General features: G+C 34.5%; 1 protein-coding gene across 3 annotated transcripts in view; it reads right to left on the bottom strand.

Annotated features, from left to right (window-relative positions):
* LOC113509000 (translational regulator orb2) overlaps positions 1–23,892 on the bottom strand; it is a 79,413-nt gene that overhangs the window by 17,479 nt on the left and 38,042 nt on the right. The window contains exons 1-2 of one of the 3 annotated variants that reach the window (XM_026892233.1): positions 15,211–15,323; positions 480–599 (exon numbers count right to left, since the gene is read on the bottom strand). In XM_026892233.1, coding sequence (XP_026748034.1) covers positions 480–599; positions 15,211–15,256 — 166 coding nt within the window. In that variant the 5' untranslated portion in view covers positions 15,257–15,323. Of the gene's footprint in view, positions 1–479; positions 600–4,268; positions 4,487–15,210; positions 15,324–23,892 lie in introns of those variants that run through there. The other 2 variants (XM_026892232.1, XM_026892231.1) reach the window with 2 other exon arrangements.

Here is a 23,892-nt window from a genome sequence, read left to right as displayed (position 1 = left end):
AAATGTAATTAGTCCCTCAGTTAGATAATTGAAAAGTATTAGACAGGTATTTTTCCTTTTTCAGAAAACTAAAATTGACAAAGATTTGTAGGTGGAGGGCTTGTGACGTAACAATATGATAAAATATATACTCCATTATGACGTCACGCGTATCACAACTTGTATTGAAACCAAGCATGCCGACTTTTTAACCACAGAATTTACCCATAATATTTTTAAAGGTATCTTTGATAGGAAATATGTTCTTGCCTTTGGGAGCCCGAAATTTTTGGGCTATTGCAGTTAACTATAACGCAACGAGGCATTATTTTAGTTTACGCGCCGGGCTACAACAACAGACGCGCGTGGACCTTGATTCTTGGTCGAGGTTTGGCCACGCAAAGTACGTGCATTTGCGTCATCTATTGTATATCTATATCTATGATCCCAACTACCTCCAGTACAGCTTATGAGGAACCAAGTATCTACAGTGTACATACCGGCCGCAGACAGCCTGGAGACCACATCCTGTGCCTGGTCTGGCACGGAGGGCGAGCCAGCGCCGGCCGCGCCCCCCGCCACTGCCGCCTCCTCCACGCCGGGGAAGAACGGCGACTTGCCTGTGGACAAGCGAAAACAACCGATTATATACAATGTTGCTAAGATATTCATAATAAATAATAAATAAATGAATGCGGACAACATCACATTCATTGTTCTGAACCCAAAGTAAGTTGCTAAAGCACTTGTGTTATGGAATTCAGATACAACGAAGTTACCACAAACACCCAGACCCGAGACAATGTAGAAATGTGATTTTTTACATTGACCCGACCGGGGATCGAACCCGGGACCTCAGAGTTAGCGACACCTTGAAACCGGTGCGTACGCCACTCGACCACGGAGGTCGTCAAAATCAATAAATCATTAAATAATCATTCTTTACAACAACGCCATCTAGTCTTAAAGCCAGCAAAGCTTGTATTATGAGCACTAGACAACCGATAAACAATTATATTTCTAAATAGATACATAAATTATACCCAGAAAAATAACAAATAATCGTGGTCATCACAAAAATAGTTACCCTAGATGGGAAACGAACCCACGACTTCCAGTTTGGCAGTCATTACCACCATCCACTAACTGTTTTTAATCTTCTATTCTATTTACTTAGTGCAACCATCTGTTAACCAATCAATTCAGCCTACTGGCGACTGCTGTTAGACATAGAAAATGAATACTTTAGGAACAATTACGACGTCTTATTACCTACCTAACAGTAACTAGCAACATACTTCTTGCTCTATCTTGCCTATGAAATAATTATCCTTACTATTTCCTATAAATCAACATTGAATACTTCCCCTACTGAATATTAAAGTTGGTCTTTCTTTTTGAATACTGTAACTTAGCTGGTAAATCAACACAATATTCATAAACAGCGTTAATAATTACACAAAACTAGTCAAAGCCGTAATCAGACTATTGACAGGTCTGCTTCAAACATTTTTACATCGACGACAACCCCGCTTGACCCCTAGAGGTCACAAATTCACCAGGTCAACGAACTACAAATCCAGTGTGTCCTGCCAATGGGGTGACGTAGATTTGTTGTGGAAACAGGACATATTTAGTTTAATTTTAAGCTAGTGTTTTATTACTTAAAAGTTTAGCGTGATTTGTTAAATAATAATACTATGATTTAACCAATAATTTACAGAAAACCAAGTTATGAATCGCATAAATGAATCAAATATAGTTTTTCAAATAAAACCATTACTAATAGATATATTTTTATGCACTTAAACTACAGAGGTTAAAATAACATACGGAGTTATTAAAATACTAGAAAAATAATAAATATTAAGATGCTATTGTTTCCGTATAAGTATAATAAAAACGACCTATTACGACTAAACGACTAGCTGACCTATACCCTCCTTCTTTCGCGCTATATTTTACAAGTAATTAAAATAATAAAAAATAGAGTTTTCTACTGTTAAAAAACTAGAACTTCCTGAATAAAATTACAGCTGAATCTAATCGTAGTAATAGGACTAGTTTCTATAATAAACCTATGACGTTAGACACGAGCAACTCGCGGACGTTGTCTACCTTTCTTGACAAAGCATGGTCGCCCTACTCTCCGTACATTTTATGGTAGTATTGACACCAACACTCAGTGCAGACTTCTATACTGTCGGGATGAGCTCCCATTTCGTATCAACTACATTACTCTATGAAAAAAGAGCTAATTTAGTAGATTGTATGGATGTATAGATAAGATTCGAGAGTTGTCTAAAATACTTGATAAAATATATGAAATCAAAATCGAAGTTTTTATATTAAATATGCCGTTTTCCAGGCACTTTTAAAACGTTACAGTAATTAGTCTAAGCTATAAAATCCAAATAAAAAAACCAAGACCTTGTTAACTCCGTAAGAACGTGGAGTAAGTCATAAGTTTTCCCAAGTGTTTTGATATATTTAAAATATAAAAAATATATTATTTATATTTTCTTTATTGCATTATTATATATATTAATTTACATATAGCGAAGTATTAACAAGTTGACAAAGTCAATGACATTAAATAATTTAAAATGTGTATTTTGGATTGGCGCCAAAAACTAGAGCATTATGAAATCCTATTGATATTCGATAAACTAATTATTGTAAAAAAATATTTTTCAAGTAAGAGATGTGATAAAAATCATGTTTGTTTAACCAAGCTAATCGATTTTAATTGAACTTTTGCTGACAGAAAGCTGAAGTGTGAACAGTGGGAGTAGGTATAGTGTGCATTGTATATGTATAGAAATGGTATAAATTCAGATAGAAAACTATAACTATATAGATTAAATATAAGTATTATATGGTATATAACTTTTATTTGATTCATACTTCAAGCGGGGAACACACTTTCATATTTTTTTTGTACAAAAGAACTATCAAATTGTTATATAATGTATTTATTGATAACTGTAAATATAAAAAATCTTACTATACCTATACAGGAGGGGAAATTAATTAAAAAACCGCGAAATTCAGCTAGTTTAACATACAATCTAATCTTTTAAAAGCATCTAGTAATATAACTAAAGAAAAATCTTTTCAGTGGCATTTAAAGTACCATAACATTGGTTCAAACTGGATATAGATGTATAAAACGCGTCTATCGCGCCATCCACTTCACAGGCTGGGCAGAGCTCCAAGATTGCAACAACAACATACTAATTATAGCCATTTAATATACGATAGCTGATCAGAGACTAATTACTAAGATAAAATAACAGAGGTTTTTGAAAGTCTATGTTGGTAATATGCATTTAAAATGGTGGTTTTTGTTTATTGTAGTAGAGAGGTAGAGTAGAGGTAATTAGTTTTGTCAAAAATTCAATCACTTATACTTTTTACATTGCGATTAGTGTCTGAACAGTGTAAAGATAACTGGTGGGATGAATAAAGACAGATTTTATAAAAGGAGCGCTACCTTATGTGTTGTCACATATGATTATAATGAAATAAAATATTTATTTAAAGTACTTTTTACTGAAAATTTAGAGAAAATCAATTGAGTTTTTACATAAATAATTATGAAACTGAATCACGAAAATTATTGTTATGTAAATTATCAAACATTCACCACAATCCGTTTATTTTGAAAAGAATTTTAAAACCATTACATAGTTTACCAAAATATAACCGCCAGTCCTGTTTACCCCATAATAAAATTAATAATTATTAACAAAAGAAGTAAACAAGTTAAATTTTGTTGATAACTTATTATTTGAGGTAAGTAACGTCTGTACCAAGTGTATGTAAGTTTATAGTCAAGATTTGGTTTAAGTTAAGTATTAATATGTAAAAAATATTAAACAAGAAATAATTTACGAAAAAACTGAAAACACGATTGTCGTTAGTATAAAAAATCGAACTAAAAAGCGGTTTTCTCATCAGAGTCAAATAACAAAAATCCAAGCTACGCCTTAAGAGCTCAGCATAAAATGGAACATACGGTCAAACGACTAGATTTTATCCAAAACTATTTAATTTTATTTCGAAATGGTTTTCGAAGACATTAAAAAAAAATCTGAACTAAATGACATTTTGCATCGAATGTCTGACGACCGCCATTTACGTAACGTTACCAAAATAACATAAAACAAATTAATTTCATCCATCTTAAGCCTATCCTGAAAAAAACATTTCAGCTTGGATATAATATACAACTATACCATGGAAATAAAATTCCTTATAGCTAAAGAAAATTTAGAATCACTTACTCTTTCTGTACGGGAACCTCGGGCCTCTAATGAAAGGTGTAACCAGAGGTATAGTATGCACCGACATAATATTTTAAACAATTACTTTCAAAAAACCGGTGTTAGTTTTTGAATAAGATAGCAATTAATATTTTTTGTTGAAAAAACGTGTGATCCCCGCTGTGACGGACTACGCGAATGGAAAAAAAAGTAGGATCGACAAACGTTCCAAATTTGAAATGATTTTTTTTAATCTAGCGTGCCATGCCAGCGGTATTCGATCGCGTATTTTGATAAAGTTAGAAATAGTTGCTAAGGAGCCATTAAATTCTTGCATTATTATGTGATTAGTATTTTAAATTTCATGAATGGTTGCAAGCTTGATTGGCGAGTAATTCCTTAAATTAAATATACGGTGTTTCGTTAATTAATTAGTTGAAGGAACTGCTTGGTAATTTTCGTCATATTATTTGCAAAGAGGTTGAATGCCAAGTTTATAAAACATTTATGAAAAGATATTTATTTTTATTTGTGTTTGATCAAATCATAATAATGACGAAATATTTAAATATATTCAACATTTGAGGTAAAATTCCATTAATTTTTTAAATACATATTCTAAAGACTCATTAAAGCTTGGATTAGTGCGGTTTTAATTGTCACTTTACAAATTGATTATTAAATTCTACTTATTCATAGAATGGACTGCTATTATTTTAATACCACACTACTTTGTCTCCATAGTTAAGCAAGTCACGTAACAAGGTGCATTATGTAGCCTCTTTTGTAACTACCTATTTAAAGATTTTTTTTCAAGGCTTTACATTCATAGTATTTCTTGTGAATATTTATAGTATTTTTTTTTCTTAATAATTTCATTTTGGGCAATTATAATTACAATAAATAATTAAAAAATGCTGCCTTTCCCTGGTCATTCAAATAATGGAAAAAAAAACCAATGACCTTGCGACTGCCGCCTAATTTACTGAAAATAATGATAACGTTACATACACATTAATTTAAAGAATCCAAAATTTAAATAAATAAATAAGGTCTTGAAAACTGAACATTACAATGATAAAAATATCAACGGATTTTCTAAAACAATTTTATCATTTTGACAGCAAAAAAGGCGGGAGTCGAATTTATTGTCTGTGTTATTTTGACAGTCCGCTGTGTTCGGCCAGGTCGATACGCCTTGACCCGCGTCGCATACAGCCAATGTCGTATTGCAGAATAGTTAAGTGTCGCAATGCTGATTATATTGACGCATCAACGATTTAGTTGAACGATTTGTCACAGTAGTACTTTTATATTTTTCTAGCCGCAGTATTAAAAGATCGAAATTTTAAGTCTTCTGTTTTTGATTGAATCTAAAGAAATGTCTACAATATGAATAAAAAGATGAAACTACGCATTGGTCTCAACTGAAAATGCTGCAATTTTTTTCTGTAAAACTTCTAAAGCCAGTTTTGATGTTAAAATAGAACGCATTATAAATTCACACATTTTTTTTTCAGCTACCTCAATGTATTCGGAAAATGATTCAGTTTGTGTTCAAACAAAAGACCGTTGCATCATTGAATAATGTACAATTCTCACGATAGTTGTTATAAAAATAAAATATATGTCAAAAAAGGATGTTAAAATTTTCATTTACCAACTAATCATAAAATTACTGCACTAATTCAGATAAAGCATTAATAATACCCACAAAAAGAGTATAATTACCTTATTATCCACACAAACGCTTTGCATTCAACTCTTTCTACAAAACAACGCGCGTGTGATCGCACAGCTGTCAACAATACGCCATTTTCTTTCATGAATTTTTAATTCAGACTTCATGGTATTATAAATAATAAATATGAGGCTATACTAAGCTGTACGCCCTAGTTCCCACGCCGATCGATAGCCAGGCGTTGAATAATTAAGTGCACTGCTAACTTCTGAAAAGGCTATTTCAGATACGGCAAGGAATATTATGCGTAATACATTGCTGGTTATGATACATTAGTTTTCATGTTAGAGATGTGAGACCACGCAATGTATTGCAATTTGGACGATGGTTTCGTATTGTCCTATACTCGGATGTGACGTAAGATCTGATAATACGGAGACACAAAAGTGATTATTTTTGTAAAATTACCCAGACACAGAACAAACGATCATGCTCATCTCACAAACATTTTTCCTGTGTGGGATTCGAAACCACGACGTCTGGTATAGTCAGTATAGTCAGTTAGGGTCGCTAAACACTAGACCAGCAGGCCAGTGTGTCTAGCAACGATTTCCCAGTCATTTCTATATACTAGGCCTGTCTTGAGAAGCACGTACAGTCATTGGTCCCGATTGTTAAACGTGACGTTTGATATTTGGTGGTATTTACTCCTCAAGCATGGATAACTAATTTACAAACAACGGTTTATGACGTCAAATAGTTGTAGTTTCGTAAAGGACTAGTATTCAGCTACGAGAATGTTTTTTTTTAACAACGACTCCCGCTGTAATGAATTTAATCTTTCTATCGTGGTGGGTTTGACGAACATTCAAGTCACATGCACAAAGACACCTAGACTCAGGACAAGCATTCGTGGATCACACAAACGCTTGTCCTACGCGAGGATCGAGACAACACGTCGTGCTCAGTGGGTTTGGCGTGGTGACCTCAACCACTCGGCTATCCGTGCTCTCCTGGCGAGGAAGCAGGTAGTGTCAGACTCTTACTGACCTAACCTGAACCGCCGTGCTACGTCATCCGCGTTTTGGTGGCAAACGAATGCGTGGCAATTCTCCATGCATAGTTTTCCCGACCTATAAGTATTCTTCTGCCTTTTACCAACAAAATAATTGAGAATTTAGTGCGGGGCAGAACTCTCACTGTCAATATACGAGTATGTATAAACTTTAAAAGTATTGTGTTGGCAAAATGCTTAGCAGAATCTGAATAGTCAAGTTCTATCCTATTTTCCCATGTTTTTATACAATCACTTTTTTGTTTCTTTGTCGTTCCGGTTGGATTTTTTCAACTCAATTTTGAGGCACTTGCCGATAAGCTATGTAGTAGGCTGAAATTCTCAGGGTAGCTTCAAGCCCGATGAAAATGCAATTTACAACAGACTATAAAAACGGCAGGACTAATTTTAATAAAATTTCAAATGGAGTGAATTCTTATTCTACATCGAGTTCTTATTTTTAGGAGATTTAAAAACTGAATAGCAGAATCGGAGCCCCGGATCGCACCCTAACTTACCCTTTCTTGCTTTACCCATAAATCAGAAAAATCACTCCGCAATCAACCCCTCATAACACTTTTTAAATCATATAGGTATAGGAAGCGTCACTTATAATCCGGATTCCAGAAAATCAGAGCTAAACTCTAATATAGAGGACTCAAACTCCCCTTTTCCGATAAACACTCCACCGCACAAGTTGGTTTACAATCCCACATTAAAAACACCTCTATGTCAGTCCTGTTAAGGTTTATATTTGTGGTATAGTCGCTACATTGCGTGGAACATTGTATCATCAGCTGAGTTGGAAGGAAGTCCCCTATTAAAGGTGACCTCTATATGAAATTACAGTATCTATGCGTGCTGCGTACATGCAGAAATAATCTAGTTGGTACTAGTTGTACGGGTGGATTGTGTAGGTATTGACGAAAAACAACGGAAAAATCATCTCTCTGAGCTTAAAATATGAAAGAATAGCTCGTAATTTACAGGACCCCAATTCTGCTATTTAGAATGGCCGATGAATGAATGGCAATTGGAATAAAATTACACTATGCGTATTCTCGTAAGCATTTTTCTAACACAATCTTTGGTAATTCAGTACGGGGCGAAACACTCACTCAGAAACTGTTAAGTACATCGAACTAGAAAAGTTAAATTATATTTAATCCCTCAGTCAGATAATTAAAAATTATTAGACAAATATTTTGGCCTTTTACCATATAAATGTAATGTTCAAGAGGGGGCTTGTGACGTAATGATTCCGTATAATTTATACACAATTGTGACATCATGTGTAAGTTTCATTCACTGTACATTTTATCATTTCAAGACGAATAGAAATTTAATCCTTGTTTCGCAAACATTTCACAAACATTCAAGTCAAAGACACCCAGACTCAGGACAGCATTGATATATCTCACAAATGCTTGTCCTACGCGGGGATTGAACCAACACGTTGCACACGGTAGGTTTGGCGTGATGACCTCATCCACACGGCTATCCGTGCAGTCAAAATGTATGAGAATGACATTCCGTTTCGACAAGTGACGTGACTTTGACTTGTCAGTTCAATACATTTGAGTGATTCGTCAGCGTTAGCGCGAGGAGTAATGTAACTTGTCTAAGGGTCTATGGTTCCTACATGTAAGCTGTGATGACATAACATGCAATAAATTTACACGTGTTATTAAAGCCGTTTAATATGGACATGCGCAGTACACTGCGTAGTCAAATGAGAAGATACGGCGAAGGAAACCTGGATTCTAAATATTGGAATCTTTAACCTACACTGCATCATACAGTATACAAAAAATTCATAGATTTAAATAACTGAGTTTGTAGAAAAAAAAGAACAGACCAAGATTATTTACCTTTTTAAATAGTAAACAAAAGAGGCATCATTGGAAATTTATATGCATAAATTATTTAAATATTATCTATTAACAAAACTAAGTTTATAACTATTATAACATAACTTATGCTTGTCACGTAAATAAGCCATGACAAGCCGATAACTATTGATTTTTACTCAGTTGCGACCTAGAAAACTCTACACAAATAGTCTATGGTCTACAGCAGTCTATACTCTATGGTTTACTGAAATGTGACACTGTTTATTGATTGTATCGGTTTTACAATGACCTAGTTAACTAAGGGCTTTTTTATAGTACATGTTTTTATTATTGAACCTACGCCTACGCTAGAAAAAAGTCTAAGGGTTAAATATAAATAATAACTGATTTTTTAGCCAATTGACAAGCTTTGCAGGTGTGCGCAACGACTATATGCGGGGACGCTGTACAGCAGTTCAGGTTGAGTTAAGAGTCTGACGCTACCCGCTTCCTGCCCCAAGGAGGTGGGTGCCCATGAGGATTTCCCCGACTGACCAGCAAAAAAAAGATGTGTATACATTCCAGCAAATGCAACATTGTCATATTATAGGTATATCCTAACAGTTTGTAAGTGGCCTTTTTGCAGGGACCTTACAATTCAGTAAACATATTATTTCAAAATATATCGTAGAACGTTCGTGGCTCAGTAGATCGGTATACGGATTTCTATTGACGAGGTCTAGTGTGCTTGACAAAAAACAACTGAAGAGTTTGTTTGTTTGAACGCGTTGATCTCAGGAACTACTGGTCCAAATTGAAAAATTCTTTTTGTGTTTAATAGACCATTTATCGAGGAAGGCTTTAGGTTATAAACCATCACGCTGCGACTAATAGGAGCAAAGATACAATGGAAAATATGGAAAAAACAGGGCAGGTATAAATGATAACTTATATCTTCTAACCACGCGGACGAAGTCGCGGGCAACAGCTAGTAGTTCATACCTTGGACATCTTTTACCAATGTCGGCTATTTCAACACCCATACAGACCAACAGGACGATCGAGTCTACAAAACTTACTATAATAATAGATAATCTGTTTACAATATTACATCGTTTGTGACATTTAAGCCTGTCTTACCGCCTATATCTAGGCCAGGCTTAAGGCAAATGGGATTGTTTGGAAATAGCCTAACGCCCGCAAAATGGATTACTAGACGTGTTTACCTGTGTAAGACTTATTCTCGCCCTAGTTTTAAACTGAGGCGATCAGACTTGTAGATATCGGGTTATAGACGGGTAAAAATGTACCTTTCAATGTCTGTCTGTCTTCAGGCCGTATCTCATGAACCGTGAAAGTAAGAAAGTTTTTTTTTGCGAATGATTTATTTCTGGTCAAAATCAAAATCAAAAAGTTTTTATTTCAAATAGGCCGTATCTCAGGCACTTTTAAAACGTTATATTACTGACTCGAGTTGCACGGTTCCAAAGTGTCATTCTTATGGAGAAGAACCGGCAAGAAACTCCATAAGTTACTCTTGTCACTGGTGACGTTATGGTAATATTTAAAATGAACCTTAAGCAACAGACTAATAAATCCTACTAATATTATAAGGCGTAAGTTTGTATGTATGTATGTTTGTTCCTCTTTCACGCAAAAACCACTGAACGGATTTTATTTTCTCGTTATATTATTTTCGTTTCTTTGCGGGCGGGCCCGCGGAAACAACTGGTTTAGAAAAAAAAGATAAATAAAACGCAAACAATCAATTTTCAACTTATTTCATGCGCATTTCAATTAACAATCAAAATAATACTAACGACTTAAATCAATCACAACTAAAAGCAACAAACAATATTTTTAACCATCCATTGCTCATAAAGACATAAAGACATCCCTACATTCGAACAAAATCACCGATGTATACTAAAATAGGCCAAACATCGTTACATTTTTCCAAACCCCGATTCTGCCTAATCGCGCCAAGGTTGGTGACCCCGCACGTGCTTCGCTCGCGCATGCGTAGTAAGTTGCCCTTAAAATCTTCTGAAGACAGGTTATAATCTAACAAGAAGAGTTTTTCTATTGAAAATACATTTAAGAAGAACTAAACATACTTAAAATTAGTTTTTTTAAGGATTACGGATAATAAAACGACTTTTATGAGGGACTTTCTATTGCGTAATTCGAAAAAAGGTGGAAAAATTATCATAACCTAGAAAATTATTTACTTTTTCATTAGTTAACAGTAAAACACTTTAAATGCGTTATTTATGATAGAATAACTATTAAACCAATGATTTATTAGAGATTTAACTAAAATTGATGGTTTTCAATACCATGCGATGCTAATGTCGGCCATATTGCGTAACATGAAGGAATCAGCTGTTTCCGTGTTTTGGGAACCGCTCGCATTCTGCCAATGAGTATTATCTGTGCAATGTAAACTAATATTATAAAAAGCGAAAATTTTTACGCTTTTGGCGTTTTTGTAAGGGGTATTTCAAGATATACTAAACAGATTTTGCATTTTATTTAACTCTCAATGTTTCGGAAGGAACGTTAAATTGTTGGTCCCGGCTGTTATTTACGAACCTTTGAAAGTCGTTACGGGTAGTCTACAAAGTCTGACTAAGGGGTATCGCGTTGTCCAGGTAACTGGGTTGAGGAGGTCAGATATTCAGTCGTTCCTTGTTAAACACTGGTAGGTACTTAGCTGAATCCGGTTAGACTGGAAGCCGACCCCAACATAGTTGGGAAAAGGCTAGGATTCAATTTTTTCAATTCAAATCTTTACTTCTGTCATATATGTAAGAATCACGATTCAATCAATATGGATGATGGCTTACCAATAGATAGCCACGTGTGAAAGACAGTTAATTAATAAATAATATAATCCCTCAAATGTATTGAGCTGAGAAATCACATTATCATCATCCACAGACTTTATCCTCCCACTGCTGGGCACAGGCCTCCCTCTTATCGTGCCAATCTATACGCTCTCTTGCCAGCCTCATCCAGCCACATTCAAAGTACCGTCACAAAGTAATTTTGTTTCCATATATAGCTTTGAAACTCTCTATTTTAATACCCAACATTGTTTTAGCCATCAGAACTATGAAAAAAATGCTTCTTTATACACAAACTGTTATCAAGAAAAAACAATTTCCACAAATGTCATGCATTCCTAACGCAAATTGTTCATAAATTGACATATTATGTCAATCTTCTTGTTAAACTACTTATGTCAAATAAGTTTAGAAGTATTGTAACCTGAATATCACATGATCTGAATATGGTAGGTTAGATGCTGAAGTTGGTACCACCTATCATTGGGCCTAAATGACTATACTTTTTCTCCTCGCGCTAACGCTGACGAATAGCTCAAATGTATTGAACTGACAAGTCACAGTCACGTCACTTGTCGAAAAGGAATGTCATTCTCATATATTTGAAGTTTTTCATGCGTTTTCTTGCAATAAAATGTAACATAGTACCCCATAGTGCATCCAAAAACTAACAAAGGTAGAACCTGTGGGTAGAATGAGCAGCAATACCTGTAACTATCACTCACTATCGATATCACTTGCTAAAAAAAGTGTGAAGGAAAATGTCATGAGAAAACTGTCACCCCTAAGAATTTTTCAAGGGCGTGTAATGCACGTCATAGGACTACATGAGGCCTAAACTCCAACAAAAGATTGTGCATGCATGACATTACCCACACGATAAAAAGAAGAAGAAAGGTTTTTATCTGATAATTCAGTAATAAGTTTTTATCAGGCAAAAGGAAAATTGATAGTATAATAAAATAGAACATAATTAACAAACTGTCGAACTCATTGCTTAAATGAAAGAAAATCCGCCATTTTGGAACGTCAAATCCCCATTGTTTTTTTAAACTTTCATCGTTATAATAAAATCGTTACGGCATTTAAAATGGCGGCGACCACTCAATTGTTAAATAGTCTGTTTTCTCTACAATTACAACAGAGAGATAATTGATGAACTGTGACATTATTCGGTAGGTAGAGTGAAGAACTACCAAATAATGTCTCAGATTGTCTTTTTTATGTTAGTTAAAATAATATTGGTATTCGGTTTATAGAGTCATGAGACGCGATACCATGGGATATATTATAGTGCACAATGATTTGCACCAACACAGGAGCAATCTTTAATTTTTAAATAGGTTTTTATAAACAAAAATTATGCGAAAGCCTTGAAGTATCTTATGTTTCAAACGGAATACATTTAACGTATTAAATTATCTTTATGCCTCTTTTTTCTGTCTTCTCTTTCCCATCCCAGTTATGCACTAAAAAAATCTTTTTTTACAACAATTTCTGCGAGTGTCGTATCTATTAAATTTTTTTATAATTTTACTCAACGTCACAGATACGTCAGTAACTGTCATCTCAACCCTATAATTTCAACTCATCCCTCTAAGTTTGAGCATCCCTTAGATATCACCCTCGCTTGATATACGCACCGCAGTAAACGAATCAATAATGACAGGCCCGGTATAAGGGCGTGGATGTAGGTCAAGCAAAACAGCTGATTTTGATGGCACACGCCTACTTATTATAAAAACGTCATTTTGAGTAATTTTATCGGTAGAAAAGTATTTATTTTTGTGGTGCATTGTTAAGTTGGCAGCACTGTATTCTTTTTTTTTTAAAGATGGCCGTTTTCTTTGATTTTACCTATTTAAATTGTTGTTGTTAATTTAATTATCAATGCTAGATGCGCTGTGTAAGTTATAATAGATTTATAACTGGTGTTTAGCTAGACACTTGGGCTAGACGCCTAATGTGACAGTTTGAAAAAGGTAATGAAGAGGTGCCTTAGAGAAATATCGTGTAATAAAGTAATTATTACCCATATCGCTTCTACATATTGTATTATATGAAGCACCCCTTTCGGTAAGTTATAGCTATTGTTATATTGATTACATATTTAAATCCAATACAACAAATTGTAATCTATTTTCAATTGCAATACGGAAATCAATATACCTACATATCATATTCAACTAAATTATCCGTCAAACTAATAATAAAAACGTCCTACATTGCTCCCTACACATTTAAACAATTCGATTTTCCCAAACAAACTCAGCATTGTATTCAAAAGTGTGATGCCCTTTCAAGCTACATACATTGGGTATCAGACACACCTATCAGCTGTTGGCGCATGCGCGTAACCATGGCGACCGCAAGATGGCCGCGTTGTCATGGCAACCTGCCGGTAAATAGGGCACCCAGCCCGGGTGACCTAATTTGAACCTTTGGTGAAGCAAAAATCGTATTGACGTATAAACTATTTTGTTACTCACGCTCTGTATATAAACATTAATTATTATAACTATTTTTTAAATGTTATTGCACAAGGGAATACAGAAAATATTGAAGAGATCTTTTTGTTTTTTATTGAATCTGCTCTCACCTAGAAAGTTGCACTAAAATACTTAAACTACAAAGATGTCAAAGTATCTTTTTTGTGTTAAATGAAATGTAAAGTTTAGAGGCCCCATAGCTTTCTTTAAGTAAAGTAAGCAGTAACACCTACAAAACATTTAATAAGTCAACTAAAACAACTCGATTTGACCATGTTAGGGAAACATTAGATTTTATTATCATTTAAAACCTGCTAAAGAAAACATTTTTCAACGGAACATTTTACGAAAAAAATAGGTTGAAACTGATCACTACCAAAATCATAAATATATTTTTCTGTTCATCCGTCATTTAAAAAAAACTCAAAATTACCTGTCAAATCTATAACAATTGCATTCTGGTAGTTAGTTTTCTAACCAAACAAATACAGAAAATATTTGAACAGATGATATCGATACCCTGAAAACGTAAGTTTGTCTTTTCGCGACGTTTGATTACCGGTTAGCCTCATCAATCATTGCCCGGATATTTTTATAGGTCAAAGAGTATATAACACTTTTCGGCCTCCTTAGAAAGTTTTTTTGACATCTTCGTAAATTATTGGTCAGTATTCCAGGGCCCCGATTCTGCTATTTACAACGGCCGATGAATGAATGGCAGTTGGATTAAACTTGAAATGATTCTTATTCTCTTAGGCATTATGACTGAAATTCATTGTATTGACCTTGAGTGTACCGTCCCGTATTAAATTTCCAATTATTGTGTAGGAAAATGCTTAAGAGAATACGAAAAGTCATTTTAAGCCAATTTTCATTCATTCATCGGCCATTGTAAATAGCAGAATCGGGGTACAGTTTTTTTTTTCAATTGTACAGGCAAAAGTATACCATCTCCATTTGGTTAGGATAGTAATCAGGTCTTAGGTCTAAAAAATACAGATGAATTAAAAACCTTATTTTTATAGTCGGTTTAAAAAATAGAAAACGTAGGTACTTACCATAATAGGCCATATTACTGACCATGTGTTCATTAATCATAGTCATTAATTATTGTTTCACAATCACTTATTTGTACTTGGAAAAATCAAACAAACATTGTTTTACACTGAATCTATAAAAAAACGAAACACTTTTTATAAAAATGGATATCGAAATCTTGGAGAACAACAACTGACTTAGTAAGCAAAGACATAAGGAAAATATATAGGAAAAAGGTAGGTTGGATTGGATGCGGAGGACAGTGCCGGCGTAAGGGCCACTGACACCCCGGGCGAAAATATTGTGGCGCCCACTAGAGGGAAGCCATATCAAGTGTTAGTTTTTTGCTGATCCCAAGTAAAATTATATTAAAAATTTCATCTTTCCTTTAGCGTTACGTTTGGCGGTGGAAGTATTCCACCTCTAGCGTAGAGCACAGTTCTAAAGGTTTGCGCCAGGAGAGGCAAGAGACTCCAACATCAGACCTTGGCGCCCCCCAGAATTTGCCGCCCTGGGCCATCGCCCCATCACGGCCCCCCCCCAACGCCGGCACTGGCGGAGGACCGGGTGTTATGTTGCAACTTGGGGGAGGCCTATGTCCAGCAAGAAATACCGTGCATTGGTTTACGCATTTAAATTGTCTGTACTTCAAAAGAGACTGTGACCCTTAAGTTTGTTTCGACATTTCTTCTCAGGGTAGTCAGATAGGAAATGTCGACTCCAGCGTTCTCAAAAAAAAGGAGACATGTAAAAGTGATGATACTTGCAGAATAAATGCTTTCGTTTCATTTCAGCAGTGTACCGAGATAGACTAAATTAGTTGATTAATTCATGTAAAAAGTCTTATGAAATCATAGTTTTAAGACATAGTCAGACAATAGGTATTATAAAGATGTAAAGATTGTGAGTCTGTACCTTGTATTTTTTTTTGAGTTGTATTTTTTTTTAATTATGCATATGTTTACTAGCTGGTGCCTGCGGTCCCGCCCGTTACAAATCGAAAATGATCGCTCGGGAACATAAAAACTGTCCTATATGTTAATCCTGGTTATAAACTATCTGTGTACCAAGTTTCGTCTAAATCCGTTCAGTGGTTTTTGCGTGAAAGACGAACAAACATCGATACATACAAACTTTCGCGTTTAGAATATTAGTAGGATAGATATGTTATTATTATAATTTCTTTTGAACTAGACAGTTTTGTATGACTCTCATAGTTTTATCATCTAATCAGATTATCTTTTATCAGATATACGTGATTGCTTGTCTGGTTTACACACGTATTTAATTATTAAATTAATAATGTAATATTCTGTGACTTTAGAGATAATGTTGCAAACTGTTTTCTAGTATTTATTTCCGAGAATTTTTCATTATTATGTGACAAATCTTGCTTAATACAGATTTGATTATATTAACTTTCGTGAGGCCGATTCATAATTATTTAATTGATAAGAGTTTATTCACGCGTATTTATCGGGAAAGCTCGATTAATTTTGGACCCAACCGGAGTCTTAATCGTTTATTGTTCTTTATATTAGTACTAGCTGTTGCCCGCGACTTCGTCCGCGTGGTTAGAAGATATGAGTTATAATTTATACATGCCTTCTATCTATCTTGTAGGATTCAGTCAGCGTTTGCAATGTAAGCGCAAAAAATGTGTTTTTTACGACTACACATTAGAAACCTCAAAAATTGTAGCCTATGTGTTATTCTGATGTATAAGCTATATTGTGGTAAAGTTTCATTCAAATCCATTTAGTAGTTTTTACGTGAAAGAGTAACAAACATCCATACATCCATACTTACAAACTTTCGCCTTTATAATAGTAGTAGGATTATTAAGAGATTAAGTTTGATACGGTAATTTTTTAATCTGTTAAATGGTTTCGTCAATGGACATCACGTTACTTTTGAGTTTCAAAGGCAGTACTTATGCATCTTACTAGCCGTATGCTTGTTACGGAAAATATCATATGTTTGCTGAAAATGGTAGAGTTCGACAATTGTTATTTCGTAAGGAAATCGGCACAAAACAACAACATATTTTATAACTAGTGATCCTTAACCTCAAAACATTAAAAATGACATTATTTGAATAGTTTATTACAAATAAACATCTCGTTTACATAAATCATGCAAAGACTAGGCAATAAATAATGAAACCGATTGCGAGTCTAGCTAGAAACATAAGGGTTCTGTACAAATAAAATTGGTCTTCCATCAAATTTATGACAGTACTGATTGCTTTCTTTTAATCTTTATGTATCTACTATCTGTAGTTAAAACAATAAATATCAATCTATCAAAAGTCGTCGACTCAAATAAGCTTCTAAGTAGCACTTTTCGAATGCTAGATTTGACATGAGACAGCACCCTGATTCATCCACCCTTCACCGCTTCCTAAGTGCTCTAGCTGTGAAAAGCGGCAAAAGAAATATATCATCTGTGTAAATTTCAACTGTCAGTCTGTAGCTATCACAGTTCAGATACGGCCTCTTTACAGAAGGATGGATATACATGAACTTAAAACTGAACTTAAATTATTGTATGCCTTTAAGGCGGGTCATAGCTGTGTCATCATCGGCCTAGCCTTTTCCCAACTATGTTGGGTTCGGCTTCCAGTCTAACCGGTTTCAGCTAAGTACTAGTGTTTTACAAGGAGCGACTGCCTATCTGACCTCCTCAACCCAGTTACCTGGGCAACACGATACCCCTTGATTAGACTGGTTGTCAGACTTTTTCAAGCTTCTGACTATCTGTAACGACTGTCAAAGATGTAGGAATATCAGCCGGGACCCACAATTTAACGTGCCTTCCGAAACACGGTCATAGCTGTGTAAAATATTGAAAACTTATAACAACTTTTAATAACCCCTATGTACCAAAATGAATAATTTTTGTACTTGTATTTTTATTTCAGCAAGAGCTTTGCGTTTTTATTCTTTAGATATGGAATCCTCAAAAGTAATTCAATAAGACAATGTAATTTATCATAAAATGATTTATGAGGTACTGTGTTACCCAGAAACATGTGTTGTGTTGTCAGATAGACAGTCGCTCTGTAACATACAGGTGTTCAGCTGAAAACAGTTATACTGAAAGCCAACCCAATACTTAAAGGTTAATATGGGTATGCAGTTACATAAACCTTTGAAAAAATATCTATTTATTACTAGCTAATAGATGGCCACTTCGAATTTAAGCGGTATTTTTCGTTTTTTAACCTATGAAACTACCAAATGACGTAGCTTTGGAAACGAGGAAAATTTTAATTAACAATGTGACTATGTAATTTCTTTAAATATTTTTGGATTAGTCTGTAAGCGCTCTTTTAAATAAATAAATTATTATTATTAGCCTTTAGTGACCCACTGCAATGCAAAGGCCTACCTCTTTCCATTTATCTCGGTCTAGAGCTAAAAGAGGCCAGTTTATCCAAAAACAACCGAGTTTTTATGAGTAAAGGTATTAGCAAAATCGGTTCAGTAGTTCCTGAGATATCCCCCCACAACATCACAAACTAACCTTCTTCAAAATATTAGTCTAGAATATGGCTCCTAATTTCTAAACCGTGTAATTTAAATAACCTCAGTTTTGCTTTATGCTGGACAGTAACACAGTGACAAAGCGAGCAGTTAAAGTCAGTTACAATAGATAACCTTGCGCCAGTTAATGTGGCTGTATTTGACAATTAAAATAAACTTCAAATACTTTACATGTCTGTGAATCTTTTTGGAGTTTAGTCGCTGATAGTGGGTCGAGAATTAGCTGTTTTTTTTGTGTTATTGGGAGTAGAAATCTATGGATTTATCAAAATAAATTAATTGCAGTGAAATGTTGAAATTTGATTTACAAATATGTATATTAGGTAAAACGATTTTTTTTTCTTGGACATGTTAATACTTAGGAACTTACTTCTTTAAGGACCAATTTTATTCATGTTTTATTATTTTTCACCTTTTACAAACGATTATTGTGCAAATTAGAGTAATCGTGTTTTGTAGTAATCATAGTGGAATGTTTATAGGAATATTAAATTTAAAAAAAATGATTCTCCAAATTAAATTAAAGACAATCAATTGACCTGGAATCGAATCTAACAAAAATTACATAAACAAATATACGAAACCGCGAAATTAATTCACAAACCAATAAAAACGAGCTAAATTGTATAATTAAACTCATAAATATGTTATAATCTAGTTTCATAATCAAAAAACATCTCAAGGCTACAACAAATATTTACAAAACATCGTACCCATGACCATGAACAAGAATGTAATAAAAAACAATTCAAACGTTGTCTATGGTCAACAATGGCGGTTCATTTGAGAAATGCATTTAATATAGCCTTGACCGCACTAGCGTTAGTCGAGTTGAATCGACTAAGTGTGCACATCACTATTGCGTAAGCGACGATTTATATTTAGTGTACGCCGCTGTTTGCGAAAATTAAATTAGGTTGCGTTTTTATTATGCTGTTTAACTGACTAAGAAAGGGAGGTTGTACTTTATCGTTCTGCGGTATATTTTTATTAATGTAATTAACGACTCTAAATAATTCAAAACATTAGGAATATTTAGAAATATTTTTGGTCACTAATATCAAAATGACAGTCAGATAAAAGTCACCCTTAGAGTGATGCAGTCACTTTAAGTGGTATGTAGCAACATAAAGAAGTAAAAACCTTTTAGATTGTTCACACAGGTTACGGTATATACCAAAGAACTTTTGCCTGTACAGTTCCAAAGCAGATCTATTCAGATTTATAGGTAACTGTTTTAATGAACTTTTATGTAACACGTTCTAATTTCCCTGTCCGGTTGAACTGTACAGGCAAAGCTGGCTAGCTATATTAGTAGTGTAATAAGTTCCAAAATACATAGAGTAGAGCATTAATAAAAACCTTAGTTTTAAATTAGCTACTTTTTCTATTTGCCTGTATCAATGAACAACGTTTTATTGTCACGTTACTACGTTTTTACGTTTCATTACGTCGCGTAGTCTATATATACATGACGCAATATAGTTGAGTCTGCCAAACTTTACTCCGAATTATATAAAGAGCTTTGTAGTAAATAAATATAGATCTAGACATAACAGACAGACAGACAATATGGCGCTGAGAGATGAAATCATTCTTCTTCAAAATAAGATGTCTATCTTTTGTACGCTGAGTATTATCATTATCATTCCCCTGCCATTTTTATTTGTTGTCGGCGCAACATGTCTTCTTCTTCCATACCTTTCTATCTGCCGTCATCTCACAAGAAACACTCTTTGCAGCCATATCGTCGTTCACACAATCCATCCATCGTTTCTTTGGTCGTCCTCTTCCCCTATTATTCGACCATTCACATCCATGTTTAACGCCTTCCACATGATTATTAAATAACCTTAATTTATTTAATGCACGTTAGATACTTAGAGTCCTGACGTTGTCGCATCGCATAAGAATAAAAATCTTCAGTTTCTTCAGCTGTATTCTAATTAACAAGATGAGTTTTCCTGAACGTTTTCTTTTTAACTTTAAATGACTGGTCAAATGCGAGTCTTCTAGTTTCGACTTCTGTTTACTGATGTTTACTGACACAGGACCGTAGAAATTGGCACGAGAAAGAGGAGGCCTATGCCCAGTAGTGGGGAGACAAGCTGTGGATGATGTTGATCTGTTGCTTAACATCGACCTTTATTTATGCTATTGTTTTTTGTTACAGTCACAACAAGAATACCCATATCACTTTTCTTAAAATTTTAACTATCTAGCTATCACGGTATATAAGATAACGATCTGGTTATAGGGATCTGCTTTCATCCTTTAAGCAAACCTAAAAAATATTTCTTCCTATTTTTTTCGTGGTTGAAAACCGCAAGTAATATTTATCAAATAAAGTAGCGTATACTAGATATGTCACACCTTTCGCAAGCCGCCAAGGTCGGCCGTTTGCCACAGTCTGTTGTTTGTAATGATATTAGTAGCAGAACGCTAATATCGCGGTTGGTGAATACAGTAAAATGGCGGCGTACATTTTCAGGCTGTTTGGAACGCTATGTTGAATCGCTATGCAACGACGTAGCACGGCGGTTCAGGTTTAGTCAGTAAGACAACACTACACGATTCCTCCCACAAGGAGGTGGGTGTCCATGAGGATTCCATAGCCTAACCAAGAAGAATAAAGATCGTGCTGTGATCCATATTATGATCCATAATTTCCCATCTTTTACAGTGACTTTCGTAAGGCTGATTCAAACTTAAAATCAAGAGTTCTTCGCAATCGGTATCGTAGCTACATTTGAACTCATGATGGTCTTTCAAAAAGCAGATGTTTCTTTTATAATACCAGCCCATTTAGTGTTTCAATACTGGGTAATTTTCTCGTTTTTATTTTAGGAAAGGGGCATTGATTACAAGCTTGCTAAATGTCGACATTAATTTTTTTTAAACAGTTTTACTCACGCTGTTTTCTTTGTCTTATTGCGTTCCATAATGTACATGTAGGTCTTAAAAATATAATGATACAGAACCATTATGGACCCTGTCGGGCACAGCAATATCTTAGGAGAGAGGAAGCAGTAATAAATACCCTTTTATCAGTGGGTGTCTCAGAATAATTAAAAAGTAGAGCTTCCACAATCATACTAATATTAAAACCATCTTTATTGGTCGAGTGGTTCCGTTGTTTAGAAAGACTAACGAAATGGATAGATTATTATTAACTTCTCTAAAAGTTTTGCATCTTTCACAGATCTATAAAAATATTAGAAAAAGTGAAAATTGAATTTTTGGTGACACAATTTTGGAAATTCCTATTTTTATTAGAAAACTTCGTTATCTGTGAATGTCATAGGTTTATATTAACAAAAATATCATCCAAGCGCAGTGGGCACGGTTTTTGCTAGATAATTTTTTAAAAGGAATTCTAAATATAATTAATTATATATTTTATCTATAAAATAGAAAATTTTGATAGTTTTACGACAGGTTTAAAAAAAATACAACGGTCAATAATAATTTGCTTATCGTAAAACGTTATAAACGGGACACTTTTTGAGGTAAAGAGTAACAAAAAACTACATGGTCTGCTTACCTCAACCCAGTAACAAGAGGTATTGTTTTTCAACCGTTTTAACACAGCTATGTCAAGGGTAGTTGCCAAATACATTGTTGAATACGCTATTCTGTCATTTTGGCGGCGAAGCACTGATTATAGAGTTTTAAGGAGTTATTATGTTACTAACATCAGTATCCGCTTCCTTGCAAGGTAACTTTTGGGTTAAAATATACTTATTAAGTAGTTTAGACACTCATAAATAATTTGGTTATCTATTGGTAAAAAAATCTGAAAATCGGTTCAGTAGATCCTGAGGTTACTCCATGTAACAACACAACCTGACTTAACAATCTTTGTTTTACCATATATGTATACTATTTCTAGGGAATTACTGGAGTAGCGAATAAAAAAGAAACCTAGGGTAATGAAAAATAGATGTCCGACTCTCAGACCTAACCAACATGCCTACAAATTTCCATGAGAATCAGTCAAGGCGTTTCGGAGGAGTTACAAATACCAATAACGTGACACGAGAGTTGTACATACGTATTTATTAGGTATTAGGAGATTAACAATTGGATAAAAACGTTAAACCTTTTTTGTAACTAACATATCTGTATCGAATCGTCACACAGTAAACTAACAAATTGATTGTGTTATGTTTTGTAAACGGTATGACAGCGTGCTGCTGGGGAGTTTGTTGCTCTGTTTCTTCTCTCACAGCGAAAGCACTTAGGAAGCGGTGAAAGGCGAAACTGGGTGATGTACAATCAAAATCAAAATGTTTTTATTTCAAATAGGCCGTATCTCAGGCACTCTTAAAACGTTATATTACTGACTCTAGTTGCACGGTTCCAAAGTGACATTCTTATGGAGAAGAACCGGCAAGGAACTCCATAAGTTACTCTTTTCAAAATAAAATTTTACAGTAGCATTTTACATATAAATGAATGTCTGCAAAAACAGCGTAAATTAGCAAAACAAGTATCAAATAGCAAAATGTTAATGATTTTCTATAAAAACTCAATACATGAATCAATGTAATCTGACCTTCAAAAAGTGCTACTTAGTAGCCTTATTTGAATAAATGACTTTTGATTGTGATGTAATAATTGATTGTATGGAAGAAGAAGACATGTTGCGCCGATCCCAAATAAAATAATAGATAGATAAGGGCAGGGGAATGATGATGATGATGATGAATACTGTTATTTTTCAGTTTAATTAGGGATTATACGCAACCGCCATGTTTCCGCAATTTGTGAGACTCTCAGGAAACCTATCACTACGTCTTAAAGTAATATTATTAAGGTAGTGGGTAAGCTATAACCGCATAAGTGATTTGATCACAGGTTAAGCTATGCTTGACGCGGTTGGTCCGTGGATGGGTGACCATCTTTGTCATAACGAGTTCCTCCATGTTTCGGAAGGCACGTTAAATTGTGGGTCCCGGCTGTTATTCCTACATCTTTGACAGTCGTTACAGATAGTCAGAAGCTGAAAAAGTCTGACAACCAGTCTTACTAAGGGATATCGTGTTGCCCAGGTAACTGGGTTGAGGAGGTCAGATAGGCAGTCGCTCCTTGTAAAACACTGGTACTTAGCTGAAACTGGTTGGACTGGTAGCCGACCCCAACATAGTTGGG

This window comes from Trichoplusia ni, chromosome 3, assembly GCF_003590095.1.
Source record: "Trichoplusia ni isolate ovarian cell line Hi5 chromosome 3, tn1, whole genome shotgun sequence".
Taxonomy (NCBI): Eukaryota; Metazoa; Arthropoda; class Insecta; order Lepidoptera; family Noctuidae; genus Trichoplusia; species Trichoplusia ni.
Note: the sequence above shows the minus strand (reverse complement) of the source record. Positions and strands in the feature narration are given on the sequence as shown.